Source organism: Neophocaena asiaeorientalis, unplaced genomic scaffold, assembly GCF_003031525.2.
Source record: "Neophocaena asiaeorientalis asiaeorientalis breed wild unplaced genomic scaffold, Neophocaena_asiaeorientalis_V1.1 scaffold177, whole genome shotgun sequence".
Classification (NCBI taxonomy): Eukaryota; Metazoa; Chordata; class Mammalia; order Artiodactyla; family Phocoenidae; genus Neophocaena; species Neophocaena asiaeorientalis.
Window position 1 is genome coordinate 17,198,119 of NW_020172779.1, and position 18,915 is coordinate 17,217,033.

At 39.2% G+C, this 18,915-nt stretch overlaps 1 protein-coding gene across 3 annotated transcripts in view; it reads left to right on the forward strand.

Annotated features, from left to right (window-relative positions):
* Positions 1 to 18,915, forward strand: part of KHDRBS3 (KH RNA binding domain containing, signal transduction associated 3) — a 155,425-nt gene that overhangs the window by 39,185 nt on the left and 97,325 nt on the right. Inside the window, exons 1-3 of one of the 3 annotated variants that reach the window (XM_024741263.1) lie at positions 7,916 to 8,114; positions 9,209 to 9,393; positions 13,040 to 13,158. In XM_024741263.1, the coding sequence (XP_024597031.1) occupies positions 13,111 to 13,158 (48 nt within the window). In that variant the 5' untranslated portion in view covers positions 7,916 to 8,114; positions 9,209 to 9,393; positions 13,040 to 13,110. Of the gene's footprint in view, positions 1 to 7,915; positions 8,115 to 9,208; positions 9,394 to 13,039; positions 13,159 to 18,915 lie in introns of those variants that run through there. The other 2 variants (XM_024741262.1, XM_024741261.1) reach the window with 2 other exon arrangements.

Below are 18,915 nucleotides of genomic sequence, written 5' to 3' on the forward strand. Positions count from 1 at the left end.
TGTGTCCGTCAGCATCTAGTCAGGTAAACAGGAATCACAGCAGGCATTTTAGCAAAGGAGATTTAATATAAAGGATTGGTCAGGGAGGTGCTAGATGACTGAAAAAGCAAATGAGGAATACTGAAGTAACAGAAATAGTAACACAGGCTGTGCCGCGAGCCAGCACCATCAGGGCTGGAGACACAAAGAGAAGACACGTAGGAGGAAGTGTTCTCTGGAGCTGGGACCAAGGCCCGTTGAGTCTGGTTACTCAGGAGCTTGTAAAGGGAGCTCAGAGGGCTGGGACTCGGGCCTCTGAGGAGAGGGTCCTGGCTTACTGAGGAGGTGCAGAGAATGTGGGGGAAATGTGGAAATCAGTCATGCCAGAATTTGGAAGCCCTGTTCTGTATGTTGCCAGGAACCTGGAGCAAAACGGAAGGGATGGTGCCCCTGCCCCCCTCCTCTGGCACCCCAGGTGCAGAAGCTATAGGGAAGCGCTGGCAGCGGAGAAGCGGGGCTGGTAGATTCCCTGCCCAGCCTTCCCGATGGTGTGTATGGAGCTGAGAGATGATAGCTTAGTAACTGGCATAGATGGTTTGCTTATGGAAATGAAAGATAGATGACTTCCGTTTTGCTTAATTTGAACCTTGGGTGTTCTTAAAAGTTCATCAAGTCTTACTGGGCCTTTCCGTGAAGAATATCATCATTCATTCTCACTCAACAAATATTTTTTGAATGCACGTTATATTAATGATGAAGAACCAGGTACTGGGCATGTGATGATTAATAACACAGTGTTATTTGTATAAGAGCTAGTCAGTGAGACAGATGACAGGGACATGTGTAAATCTCAGGGTCGAGAGGAACCTTAAGTTCAGCTTGCCATTAGGCGTTTGAATCCTCTCTAGAACATTCCTGCCAAGTGGGTCCAGCCTGTGCTGGTCAGGCCTCTATAGATGAACTTAAAATCTCTTCAGGGTAGCTAGTTCCCTCTTCAGAAAATGCTGTTTTTAGAATCTTCATCTCTAAAATGAGTGGTAGCTCTTTTCTCTATCTCTGCCTTTTAGTTTTAACTCTATGCCACTGGCCTTCTTACCGACCAAATCTAATCTCTCTTTTGTATGACATGCAGAAATAATTGTATATAAGTTAATGATTCTCTCCTGAATCATTTATCCTTTAGGATAAGCATTTCAGTTGGTTTTTTTAGATAGTACTTCTCAATTTTCCCCATTATTTCCTCCCTTATAGAGCCTTTTAGACTTCTTTTTTCCCTCTAATCCTCCTCCTCCTGTCATCCCCCTTCCCCAATGAAATAGTGATACTTTACATGTACTATATATCTCATTATGTGTGGGGACCATTTGGTGAGCCAGTAACCATTGTTGCTGTGAAAATTGGTAGATTCTTGAAAGTCTAGGGGAACACTTCTCTGGATTCCTGTCCATGTTATTAGTCTCTGTGTTCTCATCTTAGTTTGTTACTCGTTCATAGAATAGATCAATAAATTATCCCACCTCTGTTTAAGAAAAGAGAATAGAGGACAGTCAGACATTAACCTAACATGCTAGTTGTCAGTTTTAGTCAAAGTAATGCTCTGTATTTATCCTTTGATTGTGTCTTATTTGCCTGGGTAGGCCATGCGGTGCAGTTCTATGAAGTTAAAAGTTATCTGTATTTTCAGCCTTAAAATAGATGGCCCAGTTGTCAGTAGATTTGACAAGTGGAACCCACTGGAGTGCATGATTGCTTAACCAGATACTGCATGGTTGAAGGACAAAATGAAAACAGAAGAATGCTGTTTACTGGCCTCAGTGTAGTTATCTTTCTGTAAGACCCTAGATGATTTTAATGTACAGCTTGGTCTAGAATGTGAAGATCTATACATAACTTGACAAATCCCTTTAAGAAAACCCCCAGTGGGAATGTCCACCGTGGAGAGATAGCATCTGACTCGTAAGGAGAAGGAAAATATGAAATGTGACTGGAAAATGACCTAGTACGGGTAACACATCCTGGCTTTAAATTGATGTGGGAAGGTGTCCTCATTTTCAATACTTGTATGTAACTGTGTAGAGATATATCCTGTCCTCAGAGGCTGTGACTATTAAATAGTGTGTACAGCTGGATTGTTTATCAGTGTTTTAACTTTCTATGATGATTAAATCTAAGTGACAAAATATGTTTCTGCTGTAATTGTATTTTGTTTTTAAAAAGTGTTTTATGCTTGTTCGGCAGTTTTTAGGTAGCTTAGAAGAGCATTGAGTTGTGAGGGAAATATAGTATCCTAGGCATCTTGTATGTTTTTTTTTTTTTTTTGCGGTACGCGGGCCTCTTACGGTTGTGGCCTCTCCCGTTGCGGAGCACAGGCTCCGGACGCGCAGGCTCAGCGGCCATGGCTCACGGGCCCAGCCGCTCCGTGGCATGTGGGATCCTCCCTGACCGGGGCACGAACCCGTGTCCCCTGCATAGGCAGGCGGACTCTCAAGCACTGCGCCACCAGGGAAGCCCTCTTGTATGTTTTGTACTAATACTAAGCTGCATTTTTTTTTTAGTGACGTTTATTATTCTAGCATATCTCTCATGATTTCGTCAATATGCCTTTTAAACAGCATCAGAGTCAGTGTTCTTGGGGATCTGGTTGTAATCCTTGATCATGCTATTTATTTTTAGAATTATTTTTATAAAGGTGAACCTGTAAGTAATCATTATATGAAAAAATATGATTTAATGTCTTAAGGATTATTTTCCCCCAATTATTCTTACTCTTTGCTGCATAAATAGAGACTGGCTATGCTTCTGAAACTGACCTAAAAATGTAGAGCCAAAGCATGATTGTATCCTACTTTGAATTTATTTTGAACAGTCTGTCACACCCATAGAGTTTGTATTATTGTATATCTAACCAATAGAGAATATTCATTGGTAATCTTATTAGATATGAAAGTAAAGGAGAGCAAAATGCTTGTATTATATGGCTGTTATAGAATATCGTTAGTACAGTCATATTTCTATCTCAAAGTGTGATAATGCCTGCGGGATAAATGAGAAAGACATTGACTCTTCACACAAAGGAAATGGGTTTTATAATGAGTGCAGTCTGAACAGAACTAATCTCTTTCTTGGATCATTACTTCACCTAATCATAAAACCTTTTTTTAATTCAAATCCTTGCAGGGCTCTAATTGGTGACCTCTGGAGCCTGATAATTGTTTAAGATAGCTGGTCTTTTGCAGTATACTTAATGATGTTTGCAATTAAAAGTGAGAAATGTGGTTTAACCCTTAGGCAGGTAAAACTAAACAGTAGGTTTTCCTTTTCTTGTCTTTAGTAGTTAATCCCATTCCTCCTCCCAGTAGTTACTGACTTAAGTCATTATTGACTTCAATTAACCTGATGTATTGTTGTCTTCATTTAGTCTGTGGGTTTACCAGATCTTCATTTGACAAATGCATTGGGATACATTAAGAATAATCCTGGGCTTCCCTGGCGGCACAGTAGTTAAGAATCCGCCTGCCAACGCAGGGGACATGGGTTCGAGCCCTGGCCTGGGAAGGTCCCACATGCCGCGGAGCAACCAAGCCCATTCGCCACAATTACTGACCCTGCGGCTGTGCTCTAGAGCCCGCGGGCCACAACTGCTGAAGCCCACGGGCCTAGATCCCGTGCTCCGCAACAAGAGAAGCCACTGCAGTGAGAGGCCCACGCACCGCAATGAAGAGTAGCCCCTGCTTGCCGCAACTAGAGAAAACCCGTGCTCAGCAACGAAGACACAATGCAGCCAAAAATAAATAAAATAAAATAAAAAAAGAGTAATCCTGAATCTTTTGGAATTGGTCAGTTTGTGTTGGCAAGAACTCCTAGCCTCTTCTTTCTCTGTTGTCTAGGTTCATCTTTCTGCCTTTTTTGGGTGAAAGGAGAAGCTGAGACATTTCTTTGCAACCAGTTTCAATAAATACTTATTTCAGAACTTTCCTTACTACCAGATGAAAGTGAGTCAAGAGAGAAATTTGCCAGTGTTAACCATTAGGACTGGTAAAAATGGGGGACCCTGAACCCTGATCTTTTGTTGTGCCTAGAAGCATCCTGGAAATTAGTTTGCGCTGTTGTACTTTTATTATGTTTTCATCTTCCTCTGTTGCTCCTGTTATGTTTCTCAGTAAACAGCGGGTATTCAGTGAATGCAGTTGACTGACTATTCCTATAACATTCTGTTCATATATTGGAGGTGGAATTTAATCTGTTATGTTACCTGTTGGCTCAGAAGGTTTTGTTTTGTTTTGAAGTGTCGACAGAAATTAATCAGTCAATCTGAAATTTTATTCGCGCCAAATTGAGGGTTATAACCCAGGAACAACCTCTCAGAAAGTTCTGGGAACTGTTCTGCCGGTTCAGGCTCCAGAGGTCACGTATATAAACCAAAGCGCAGTTATATACGTGTTTGAGACAGAGGGCTGTATTCTAAATGATGTATTATTGACAGTTTACACAATCCAGATCTAAGCTTACAAAGCAGGTAGTGGGTCATGGGTCAGCGTGACCCCTTACAAGATTCAGAAGGAAGGGTATCTTTTAAGGAGTTGTCCTGTGGATTCTAGAATGTTGCTCCTCGTGGTTGAGCAGGTATTTCTGCCAGTGGGGAGGTTTGGTTGATGCCTAATGCAGTTCCACAATGCACAGTAGAGGGGAGAGAGGAGGCCAAAGGGCAGAGAAACCTTTTTATGTTTCAAGTTTTCTTTTCTTGCCATAAAATATGAATTTTATTTCACAGAAGCCAGTTGTGAGTATTTTGAGGGAGAAGCAAACCTTTTGAGAGTCAGACAATCCTGCAGTCAAACTTTAGTTCTGCCACTTACTAGGTGTACAGGAGAAAAGGGGGTGGTAATTCCTGTCCCAGCGCTCTGAGAAGTTCTGTGGCCTTCGTGTGTGCAACCAGGGTAGTGTCTAGAATACTGTAATTGTTCAACTTGTTAGAGTCCTTCTACCAATTTTAAGGAACATCTCACCTCTGATTTACATTCCTTGGTGTTTATGGTTTTAAAATTATAAAAACCCTTTGCGGGCTTCCCTGGTGGCGCAGTGGCTGAGAATCTGCCTGCTAATGCAGGGGACACGGGTTCGAGCCCTGGTCTGGGAGGATCCCACATGCCGCGGAGCAACTGGGCCCGTGAGCCACAACTACTGAGCCTGCGCGTCCGGAGCCTGTGCTCCGCAACAAGAGAGGCCGCGATAGGGAGAGGCCCGCGCACCGCGATGAAGAGTGGCCCCCGCTTGCCGCAACTAGAGAAAGCCCTCGCACAGAAACGAAGACCCAGCACAACAAAAAAATTAATTAATTAAAAAAAAAAATCCTTAAGCTTTCCCATTGCCATTACTAATAAGGCTCAAACTCTCTTAAAAAAAAAAAAAAAAAAAAAAAACCATTTGCAATCAGAAGTTGATTTTGAAAATTGTTAGACTTTAGTACCAAACTCCAGTGACCTCCTCATCTCCGAAGGTCTTTGAGTCGTTCCCCTTGTTTAGATGGTAAATTTACATTTCACTGGGGCATTGAATGATCAACGTGTCTTATCTTTGTATTTTTTTTCTGCCGTGATGCCTTTTGTTTGGTGAATGACTGCATATATTTAAGGGGATGAAAAGGGGCCAGTACACCGGAAGCATGTTTTTTCTCTTAAAAATAATTTGATAAAATTTGTTATAATAATTCTGAGTAGTGCTCAGAATTTTTTAGTTAACCTTGATTTGAATTTGTAGAATCATATTGCTTTCACAAATTCTTCTTGAAATCCGTTCTACAGTGAGATACGTGTAAATCAGTCATCACAATTTAGGCTTTGTATTGAGTAAACAAGAATAACCTGTATTTGCATTATGTGTTATAGTTTTCAAAGCACTTTGATAAACATCATTTCTTTTGATACTTGTAATAACTTGGTTAGTTTCCCCCCAAACTAAGTAATAATCCAAAGAATTTTTTCTCACTCAAAATCAAGATCCCTTTACTACAGTGATACTAAGAAACTGGAGGGGAGCGTGGCTTTAGGAATCAGATACGCTGGGGTTGGAATCCTAGATCCGGGCCTGCTCTGGGATCTTAGCTAAATCACTGGATTCTGTAAGCAGCTGTTTCCTTTCTGTAAAATGAAGATTACATCTACTCTGCTGCATGGTTACAAGGATTAAATACCTGGACAATAGTCAGTAAATAAATTCCAGCTGCCAGTATTATTGTTATATTCTTGTTAATTATCCATGATGGGTAGAATTACAGTTGACTTTTGAACAACATGGGTTTGGACTGTGCAGGTCCGCTTTTACGCAGATTTTTTAAAAACAGAAAATAATGGTTTTCTCCGCAGGTGCGGAACCGTGGATACAGAGGAACTGTGGATACGGAGGGCCAACTATAAGTTACATACGGAGTTTGGGCTGTGGGGAGGATCAGCGCCCTCGACCCCTCCTTGTTCTAGGGTCAGCTGTAATTCCCTCCTCTCTCCCTCCCTCCTTATCAATCTTCCTTTTCCTCCCTGGAGGAATTTGACTGTCATTTCCTTGTGTGTATGTTTTAATCTTATGCCTTGTGTATGTATTTAAGGAGACTTTGCATACAACTATTAGCACTGTCTTGTCTTCATAAAAAGAGGTTTACTTCCAAGCATTTTAATATTTAAAGTATTGACTGTTTTTTGCTCCCCGGATGGTATATTTTTGTGTGTTTATGATGAGCTTATTCTTACCAGATAGTGATACGCATCTCTATTCTGCTGTGCTGTTTATTTCTGTTTATGGAAGATTATTTGCAAGATCGTGAGCTGTATGAATCAGTCTAGTCTGGGCAGGTTTTAGTGTACTCAGCTCTGGTTTGAATCTAATAGGTGTTCTGTTAGGTTTGGATTGCTTAAATAAAATAATTCCGTTGTGAAAACATTTGTCATGTTGGAGGTTAAGGAATATCTTTTCTGACCAGAAGGCATAATAACATTTTAGTAATCTGTCAAACAGAATTTACAATGGCTGTGAACACTATATATATTTTAAGATCATTTTAAATCCTCCAACTAGGCTCTTGTGTTATTTTGAAATAGCTGTCTGAATGTGGAGCATGTAGGTATTATCATTCTGCTTATGTGGACTTCTTGTTTCATTATAGATCCAGGCTAACCCCTGTCCTTTAGTAAGTTCACACATAGTTAAGGTCCTTGGGAAAGGGCGGGGGGCGGCTTTTGACCATATTACTGTCTGCCCTAGTAGTTAATTGTGCAGGCTGATTTGTATTATTTATACTTATCTGAACCTTTCGTGAATTTTTATTACATAGCTTTTAAACAGCTAATGCAACAGGCTTTAACGTTAGCTGAATCTTAGCGTGAATCCTGCCTTGGTACTTACGAACTGTCCAACCTTTGGCAAGCTTCGAACCCATTTGAATCCTCAGGGTCTTATTCTGTAAAATGAAGGTGATAGATCATAAGTTCATTAGAATAAAGAGAGACCTTAAGTCAAACATGCAGCCCTTAACCTGGTGAATCATTGTCAACAAAGTCATGATAATTATTATTTACTTAGTACTGTCGTAATAAGTGATCTCTAAAATGATTTTCGTTACTTTTCAGTATTTTGCTGTGTAATATTATATGTGGTGTAAGCCCAAAAGGAAACTTTTGTATGTATCGGAGGCATCAGACACTGTTTAAAGCTTCCTTCAGTTACCAAAGATGTGGGGCTGGATTGCTGTTTTTTGCCTCACCAGTTCCTCTTTCACCCTCCTCCGCTCTGTGCCCGGGGCTGATGTGGGTGCCTGAGGGCTGCATCAGCAGACACTGTCACCCTCTGGCTTCTGCTTGGGTTGCCCCTCCCCCGTGGAGCCACCAGCAGCAGGTCTGCAGGAGGAAGTGAGATCCCAGTGTGTGTTCTCTTTGGCTTCCCCCCTGTTAGGTTAGCACAGGCTGGCTGCTTCCTCTGGGGAAGTTGCAACCCCTGCCAGGCTGCCCTCTCCATGCAGTCTCTCTTTCCCTTTCCTTGCCCCTTCCTGCCTCCCAGTTTTGTTAGGACCACGAAAGGAGTTAAGTGTGGGGAGGGGACTGGCAGTCTGTTGGAGAAGACAGACATTTAGTAGGAAGTTAACGCCTGTGGTGAGTATCATGCTGGAATGCTGCGTTGTTTTGGGTAACTAGTCTGGGAATTCAAAGACAGTCTTTCTAGGAAGTGGAATCTAGGCAGAGGCACCAAAGAGAAGGCTGGTATTCCAGGAAAAGTCCCCAGAAGTGTTCCAGTCTTGGGGAACAAGTGCAGAAGCCTGAACCTCGGTGAGCTGGTGCTTTAGAAGCCGTTAAAAGCTGGGCATTAGGTTAGGGGTAGAGGGCAAGGGAGGGGAGACTCGGTGTGCAGGCACGCCTGTGTGTTTGCTCCAGCCCGGGTGTCCTGTGGGCTTGATGCCTCCTCTGAATACGAAGGGTTTGCCTCTCTGATGGCTTTCTGTCCAAACTAGAGGGCTTAGAAATAAGCCCTCTAGTTCCATCCCTCATGCGCTGTTCATGGGACAGATTGTCTTATCATCCAGCTGTGCTGTCATCTGCGCTCTCTCTCCACACTCCATCCATTTCTGCTCAGGCCCCCCTTTCCTTGAGGCTGGTGCCCATCACCTCACTCCTTAGATGACAGCTCTCACTATCTCCCTGTTGTTACTGGACCCTTAGTATATCAGTGTTGACCTTAAGAACCTGGCCTGCCTTTTCATGCTTTTGTCCTCATTTCTCCTCTGTGTTGGCCGCAGAGAACTACCCCCTCTTCTCACACCCTGGTTCTTTCTGCAGGAACCCAGGATGTGGGGTGAGGAAATGGAGTCCATGTCTCAGCTTGTTCACTGACTGGCTCTGCAGTGGCAGGAGCTCGTCACGATTACTTGTGTGATTTATTCTATTTTGTACTGTTAAAGGAGAAAAAGGCGGGGGGAGTAAAACTCCATGTATCAACTGTACAGTCTAACTGGTCAGATGAGGGAATGTGAACTGGTGTTACCCAGGGTTACTTTACTTCACTGAAGAACTCATCGGCTCTTTGCCTGGCAAACTCTGTTCCTCATCCTTTAAGAACTTAGCACGCATTTGCCAGCTTTTTGAATAATTTTCCAAGTTCCAAAGCTGTTAGTCCCTTTTCTGCAACACTGTGTACATTATATTAAATTCGTCTGTTTACATGCCACAGATTCTGTGTATTTTCTTCCCAGCACCCAGTACAGTTTCTCCAGTGTATCAGACCTCAGTCAGTGTTTTTTGGATGGATACCTGTTCCTCTCTCCCTCACTGTGTGAACCCCATTGCATTGGAAGTATTATTGGATTCTCAAGATAAAATATTGTGCATGTAGTTTCCAGAAACACATCTGCTGCTTCAAGTGGGATAGGCAGTCCAGGTAAATTCCTCATCACAGTTTCAGTGAAAGAATATTTTAATGAAGAGCTTAAATGAATGATCAAGAGAGAGTCAAGCTCTGGATTTTCAGCCAAGACGCAAAATATAAACATGGCAATCTCTGTAGACATTCTTATTTTATTCTGTTCCAATATTAAAAAAAAAATTCTGCCAAAGTGTTTAAAGATTTAAAATTTGAAGGGTAAAATATTCACATAATTCAAAATTTTAAAACAATGTAAAAGAGATACCGTGAAAGACCTATTCCTGTTTCTTATCCACTGCATTTCCCCCTTGACAGTTAATCACTGTTACTTGTTTCTTATATAGAAGAAGTGAGCTATTTCCTGTGCATATACAAATGAATATGAACATATATTCTTACACTGTTTTACACTGTGTATGTGTGTACGTGTACTAAACAGTTATTTGGTGGAGACCTTTTCCTCTCAGAACATAAAGAGTTTCCTGACGTTGTAAAGTAGCTGTATGTGATTTCGTTGTATGGCTGTGCCCTAGCTTCGTAACCAGGTTCTTAATTATAGACATTTAGATGATTTCCAGTGTTTTGCTATTAAAGACAGTGCTTTAAATGGATGACTTTGTATGTAATATTTTATAATCTATCCAAGTATATTTGTAGGGTAAATTTGTAGAAATGGAGTTGCTGGGACAAAGGAAAATGTCAATTTAGATGTGCTTGATTCTGTGAGAGAATTTAAGCAGTTTTTTTTTGGTTTTTTTTTTGCGGTACGCAGGCCTCTCACTATCGTGGCCTCTCCCATTGCGGAGCACAGGCTCCAGACGCGCAGGCTCAGCGGCCATGGCTGACGGGCCCAGCGAGATCTTCCCAGACGGGGGCACGAACCCACGTCCCCTGCATCAGCAGGCGAACTCTCAGCCACTGTGCCACCAGGGAAGCCCTTAAGCAGTTTTAATGAAAATTCACTAATTTTTCTTATATTGGAAATTTAACTTATTTAAATTCAAAGATTATTTTGCTGTGTTTTAGAGGATTAGTGGATTTTAGTATATTTGGTAGGCTAAAATGTAAGTGGCCATTGCTTAGGGAGGCTCCGTACGGGACCAAGACAAAAAGCAAAAGGAAATGGAAAAGCAAAAGCCAAAAAAGACATAACTGACACTAGATTTCCAGGTTGACAGAAATTTGGTGTCCATGGTTTGAAAGCATAGCATTTTAATCCCCTCCATCATCTAAAACCTAATCACACATTCGCTTATTATTTCTGCACTGGGAGATGGCATTGGTACATTTTAAAATATATGTAACAAATGTAATCTAGGGATTAGTGAAAGTCAAATCCCCTATGTGTTCCACCTTGAACATCTGGCTGGATTTTCTATGGTTGACCTTCATATGCTCCAATTTACTAAAAGGTTAAATCCACCTTGGTAGGTGTCCAGTGCCTTCCCTTCCCTAAGGAAGACCGGAGGGGTAGTAGCCTGAGTTTTAGAATATGAAACTCCCAGTTAGGGACAGTTTCAAGATTTCATTAAATCATCTTGTACACTTCTGTTACTTTGCATATTACTTTATTGGACTTTATAAAAACATCAACCTATTTATAATCTTCAGTCAAGCAGAAAATGCAAAATTGTTGATTGAACAACGCCTAAAAAAACAGAAGTTTTGAGCAGTTTTGAATGTTACCACAGGAGGTCACAGGGGCCTGAGCTGTGCTGAAAACCAGATCTGTTTGATGCCAGTGACAGGAATGGGACTCTTTCCACTGCTGTGTGGTGTGTTAGGTCCAGTACATGCAAACCTACATGCTTGAACATGACATCGGGCTTTAAACTTTTTTCTTAAATAGATCTTAAACAGTGAATTATTATATATTTCAACATATTTCAAAGCTTACTTAATGTAACAACTAGGTATTTTAGCAATATAAGATTTGCAAAGTTGACTGGAGAGGAAATGAGGTATTTTATATATTTTTTCTTTTAAATTTTACTCTCCTCTTTAAAATCATAGACATATCTCAAACTTTACTATATGGTAAAATATATAATTTTTTCTCATTTTTTAATCTTACCTTTATGACTTTCCATGTTACTTCAAATGTTAAATGTCACTGATGCAAGGAATAACATTTTGAGTGCCGATTAGGGAATTAAATATTACATTATGCATCTAGGTTCTCAAAATTATAAAAATGCTTTGTTATTTAAAAAGAAGATAGGTAGTTAAATATTTTGACAAATGTATGCATAACATTAAAAATCCTTTTTTCTGGTAAGTTTCAGTGTACCTAATTTTGTTAAGTCTTCTAACTCGCTAAAGGTACTCCCAATTATAGCATAAATGGATAAATAAAAATAAAATGTGGAATTTATTTTCTTCTACTGATTAAAGCTGAAGTCAGTGGAGCAGGTGACATGTGACTTATTGCTCTTTACTGAGGAAAACAAAGCTAATTTAGCTCATATCCACCGTTAGTTCTACAATTTTCAAACACATTGTATATGTGCATGCCCGTGTGCTGATTTATTCATGGAAAATTTCTGAAAGAGTATATAACATTCTTTATTATTACCTCTGGAGTATGGGTATAGGAGAAACTTTCTTTTACTTTTATATTCTATGATAGTGTTTTAACTTTTCACCATATGTGTATTTTATTTTTATAGAAAAATGTCAACATTAAAAGTACCCTGGAAGAATTTTTCCCAGCAACAATAACAAGAATTATCTATGTAAACGTTTACATTTCACATCCTTCTGTTTCAGTGTATATTGTTCCCATGCAGATTCTATATAGAATGATCAGTTTTACAGGATCAAAACTTAGGATAATACAAGAAAGGAAACAAAATGATCAGCTCATTTGGAGACTCAGTAATTATCTTTATTTTTAGAAGCTTTGGTCGGAAGCTGCAGAGCTAAGCTAGAAATGGTAGTAGAATTGTGCATGAAGTGCTTTGTGGGTATCGTGGTGGGAGGGACTGATTTTCCCACTGCTGCTGCTGCTGCTGCTGCCCAGTCGAGGAGAGGGACCGTAACACGTGAAAAGTAGTATTTAATGTGGTTGAATCTCGAAGGAGATGTGTGAAATTGACATCATCAGAATAACATCACAAGGAGAGAAAAGAGCATTAACAAAGCCATGAGCTTGTAATTGGGCTTGTCACTTGTGAGGAGGGAGGATTTGGTTGGGGAGGTCGACTGACAGAAGGTTGTCCAGGGCTTTTAATGCCATCGTGGAGAACCCGTTCTTGATGGGAAACGCCTTGGAGAGCCAGGCGGGGTTTGATAAATAGGGATGTCGGTGCTTGGTAACGGTGAGCTGAGAATAGTTTCTGCCTTTTCTTTGCCATTTGATCGGCCTTTTCCTAGCATTCCAAAAGGCCCCAAAGAATCTATTTTTATGTTTGTGTTTGTTCCCTTCCATTAGCTTGGGCGATTGAGATTTCACGTTGTAGTGCCCTGGTATGTGCGTTTTCCCGCTGTACTGGTGGAGAATCATCCATGCAATGGGACGTATGTCATTACTTGAAAAAACTGTAGCCATCTGAAGTCCATATTCTGTATTGGGTTTCTTGCCACCATAGAGCTAAGGAGAACCCCCAGCCTCTGGAGTTCTAAGTCAGACACTTCACAGTTGTCTGTTTTTCTTCCACAGAAATAGAAAAGTTTCACAAAGGAGAAGGCAAGGACGAAGAAAAGTACATTGATGTGGTGATTAATAAGAACATGAAGCTGGGACAGAAAGTGTTGATTCCTGTAAAACAGTTCCCTAAGGTAAGACCGTGAGCCTGCACTGCAGGTGTGTCAGAGCTTATCACAAGGGAGCGCACGCTCCGTTTACGTTCTGTTTGGTGTGTTCTTGAGGTGTTCTCCCTTAGCACGACGCCCCAACACACATACTTTTACAATCAGGTGAAACCTTATTTGGTGATTCTGTCCCTTCTGTTTGACTTTGGTGTGAGTTGCGGAGCCCTAAAATTTATTCTTCTGAGTTACATTTTGGACTTTGGACAGCCTGTTCAACTTCTTCCTGCTGTAGTTTTCTTCGTTTGTAAGATAAGGTTGGATTGATAAGAAATAAGATTATCCATGTTAAATGCTTGGCCATAGGGTTTGGCACATAAATGCTTAAAATATTCCCTAATTATTCTAGAAAAAAGTTTGATTTTTATTCACTGCAAGTGTTATTTTATGACATTTGGCACAGTTGCAATAGGTGCTTTAAAGTCTAATTCTAAAATCTTGATCATCTCAGATTTGGCCTAAATTGATCTTCTTTTTACTCTGCTTTTCCTTTTTCTTTCCTCTGAGTGTCCATGTACATGATTTATGTACACTGTTGTATATATTAGTAGTTAATTTCTTTTGATTGCAGAACAATAATCAAGTACCTGAAAATACCACAATGTATTTATCCATTTGCCTGGGCAGTTTTCAGTTTGGGGTTATTATAATTAAATTTCTGGGAACCTTTTCGTACATTTTGTGACCATACGTTTTCATTTATTTTTAGTAAATATTTAGGGTTTAAATTGCTGTGTATTTAGTTTTATAATGAATTGCCATAATTTTTTCCCCAAAGTGGTTGTATTTGTGACATTTCTAGAACAGTGCATGTAAAGTTGTGGTTGCTCCATATATCTAAATCCATATTTGATGTTGTCAGTCTCTTTAATTTAGCCATTCTGATAGGGTATTGGTATTTTCTTGTGGTGTTAATTTGCATTTCCCTGTTGATTAATGATTTTGTGTACTTTTTCGTGCACTTATTGACCATTTATATATCTTCAATTTTGCAGTCTCTTTTTAGATTTTTTGCCGCTCCCTGAGTGGGCTGTATGTCTTCTTATCATTGAGTTGTAGGAGCTTTCTTAAAATATATCCTGGCTACAGATCTTTTGTTGGATATACGTTTTGTGAATATGTGACTCAGTCTGTGGCTTGCCTATTATTTTCTTAACAGAGTTTTTTGATAAGCAGAAGTTTTAAATTTTGATGACGTCTAATGTATCAAGTTTTTCTTTTATGATTTTACCTTCTGTCAACTAAGAAATCTTTGCCAACCTCAAGGAAATGTTAGAGTCCTTTATAACTTATAGTCTCCTGTGTTTCCCCTAAAAGCTTTACCATTATAGCTTTTAATTTTACGTCTATGCTACATCTCAAATTAGTTTTTGTGTATGGTGTGAGAAAGACAGTCAAAATTCATTTTTTCTTCATATGGATATCCAGTTTTTTCAGTGCCACTTGCTGAAAGATATTTTCCTCCCACCGATTGTGTTGGCATCTTTGTTGGAAATTGGATGACTGTGTTAAGTGAGGGTCTATTTCTGTACTTTCTATTTTGCTTCATTGATCTATTTATGGATCATTATGCCAGTACCATACCATCTTCATTACTGTTGCTTTTTATAGTAAGACGTGAAGTTAGGTAATGTAGTCCCTTCAACTTTGTCCTTTTTCAGGATTGCTTCCATATAGATCCTTTGCAATTCTATATAAATTTATTGTTTTATTTTCACAAAACATTCTGCTGGGATTATGATTGCAGTTGCATTGAATCTGTTGATCAGTTTAGGGAGTTCTGACATCTTAACAGTATTAAGTCTTCCCTTCCTTGAACATGGTATATCTTTCCATTTAGATTTTTAATTTCTGTCAGTAGTGTTTTGTACTTTTTAGGGTAGAGGTCTTGTCTTTTGTTGAACTTATTCCTAAGTGTTTCATGGTTTTTGAACACTCTTGTAAAGTATTTTGAAATCTTATTTTCCAATTTTTTTGCCTCTACTATAACCTTTTGCCTCTAGTATAAACCTTGTATTCTGCTACCTTGTTAATAAATTCACTTGTTCTAGCAAGTTGTTTTATAGATTCCTTAGAATATGCTATGTACATAATCATATCATCTGCATAAACAGTTTACTTCTTTCTTCCCAATTTTTATGCTTTTTATTATCTTATTACTGTATTGGCTAAGATCTCTAGTATAATGCTTGAATACAAGTGGTGACGTTAGGCAGTTTTCTCTTGTTCTCAGGCAGTGTGGAAAACATTCAGTATTTTACCATTAAGCATGGTAAAGCTGTGAGGTTTTTTTTGTAGGTGACTTGTATCTGGTAGAGGAAGTTTTCTTCTATTTTAGTTTTGCTGAGAGATTTGATCCTGACTGGGTGATGAATTTTGTTGAATACCTTTTCTGCATCTGTTGAAATGAACATAGGATGTTTCTCCTTTATACTGTTAATATAGTGAATTTTATTGATTGATTTGGCTAAATTAAACCAGTTTTGCATTCTTGGGTTAAACCCTACTTAATGATATATTATCCTTTTTATACATTGTTGGATTCAAATGCATCTGTATTCATGAGTGATAGTGGCCTATAATTTACACACACACACACACACACACACACACACACACACACACACACACACACACACACACACACACACACACACACACATAGAAGTGTTCTTTCCCTCCCCCCCACCCAAAAAAAGAATGTATGTCAGTTTGGTGCTGTTGTTTTCTTTATTATTAGATAGAATTCACTAGTGAAGCTGTCCGGGGCCTGGAGTTTGGTGGTGAAAAACTCTTTTCAAATACATATATTTATATATGAATCAAATATAAGTTCTTCAATGTCTTTAATTGATAAGGCACTAATCAGATTTTCTATTTCATCTTTTGTGAAAATTGTTTTGTGTTTTTCAAAGGATTTGTCCATTTCATCATAATATTTCAGGTATTGCTTCTTTAAATACTTTTTCTGATCCTTTCACTCCCCGCCCTTTGAGACTCTAATTACAGGTACTTTCAACCTGTTGATATTCTCGAAAAGATTCCTGTGACTCTGTTCACTTTTGTTATTAGTTTTTTTCCCCCTCTTCTTCAGTTTGGATCATTTCTGCTGCTGTATCTTAAACTCATTGACTCTTTCCTATGTTATCTTTATTTTTTTGGTAAAGCCTATCAGATAAAATTTTTGTATCAGGTATTGTACTTATCTGTTTCAGAATTTATATGTGATTCATATATAAATATATGTATTTGGAAACATGTTTTTTTCTTTGCCGGGATTTTCCATTTATTGCAGGTGTTATATTATCTTGTGTAATTGAGCACAGTTAAAATAGGTGCTTTAAAGTCTCTGATTCTAAAATCTTAGTCATCCTAGATTTGATGTGAATTGATACTCTTTTATCTTGATAATGTCACATTTTTCTTATTTTTTATATGTTGGGTAATTCTGGATTGTATACTGGACATTGCGTTATATTGTGGAAATTGGATTCTGTTATGTTTCTTTGAAGGGTGTTGATATTTTTGGATTCAGATGCAGACTCTGTCGGATAGGAGTGCAGAACTCAGTTTACTTCTCAGTTTGACTTTGGGGTTTATTTTTGGCATACGTGACTGACAGATTTTATACACAAAATTTGGGGCTCCTCAAGTCTAACTCTCATTTCTAGTATTCCTCCCACACATTTCAGCACTATGGTTGCCTCAAACTCTGCTACGCAGCTAAAAGCTCTACAATCAGTGAATTCACCCAGCCATTCCCTTCTTCCAAGTCTTGACTCCCTTGTAGAACCTCCTTGTTTTTGAGCATTCTGCGGAGGCTTTAGACGTTTGCTTTTTGTATTTTGTTCAGCGTTTGAGAATTTATAGTTGTCTACCTAGAGACAGTCAGCCTGTTAGGAACTTACTCAGCCATACTTACAAAACTGAAGATATATAATACATTTTAGTAAACAGAAAACTGTTATGAGCATTTTGTAGACACACTAATTACTAAACACAGCATGGATTATGGGAACTTTTATAAATTGATTGACCAGGCTTGATATGCTCAACATGCAGTAGGTAGAAAGATGCACAGACACCATCCCCAACGTTAAAGAGTTCATAGTCTGGTAGATAATTAATCTGAAGTTAATACTCTGTTGTGTATGAGTTAAGTATGTGAAATAAGACCTCAAATGTTGTTATTCAGTGTCAGCTTTGATGAGAGTAGGGGAAGACGAATTATAATTTCTGTGTCTCACAGAGAGCAGAGTCCATGTCAAGTCCTCGTAATGTCTGAAGTAGGCTGCTTAGAAATCTGCTTTCAGAAGGCTGAAAAGCATATTTCTGCTTAGCAAATTGAGCATTTGAGTTTTAAGCCAGCCTTGTGGAAAGGCTAATACAGGACTTGCATCAGTTCTAAGAAAAAGCTTTCATGCTGGTGTCCGTTAATAGGCTGAGATGGAGGAAGCTGGCAGTACTTGCCCCTCTGGAATAGCAATGGGCAGAGGCAGCTTGGTGTGGAATTGAGGCTATTGTACACTTTCAGCTTCTGGGGCAAGAGAGAAGCACTGTTTGTGAAACTCCAACTAATAAAATGATTTCCATTAATTGAGTAATTTCTCTCAATGAACCATTTCAGCACTCTTTCAATGGTAAAACACCGAACATGAGTGTTTAAGTATTCAAACCCAAAATATATTTGTTCTCTTGAGCATATGTGCGAGCTTGCAAAGTGTGAAACGCAAATAAACACTGTTTCATGATTTTTTTTTTTAAAAGACTTTAAGCTATAGAAATTGTCCTCCAAAGTTTCCCCGTGGGTAAACCCTAACCCTTGGTTCTGGGCAGTGACTCGATGTAACAGAGTTAATCTAAGTGCCAAATCAACATTGGAACAAGGCACCCTATCTGTGAGGACCTTAAATGCCTTGTGCTTTAGATTTTACATTGATTTTTTTTTTTTTAATTCACTGTTTCCTTCATCATTGATCCCATGTATCCATTCATATAGTAACATTTATTGAGGGTCTTCTCTGAGCCAGGAATTGTGCCTGGAAAACAAAACGGATTAAGACATGTCCTTTTGTCACAAGAAGCTCTCCGTTTTGTGGGGAATACAGATGAATAACTTAATTTCGTATAATACAGTGTGAGACGTTCAATGTTGGGGTGCTCTAGAAAGACAGAGGATCATGCTGACAGTGTCAGAGAAATCTTCCCTAAGGCTCTGAAGGAGCTGGCTGGGTAGGGGTCAGAAGTAAGACAGGGTGAGATGGAGGGGTGGCCATGACAGGGGGATACAGGGCAGAGGGCATTTGAGAAACTACCAGCCATTGTACTTGGCTAAGCAGGTTAATTTCAATAAGATGTGCAGGTTTTTATTGAGGATTTATAAATAAAGTGATAAGGGAGCAGTGAATGGAGGCTGATCCCTCATCACTTTACTTATATAAGGTAGGATTGGCCAAGGCGGGGCTGTGAAGTTAGAACAGGAAGTGACCTTTGAGCTGCTTTGGAGTATGAGGTGGGTTTCTCCAGGTGTTTAATTATTGGAAACTATTTCAGGAAATGGAATGCCACATGTAAAGTCATGCTAGGGTAAAAGAAGGCTTATGCACCATTTTAAAAAGTCAGTTGTCATATGAAATTGAATTATATCTGTATATATCATTATGCATACATGCTCTACTGCTATGGTAAGATTGTCTTTATTATACTGTTAAATAAAAGAAAGAAAAG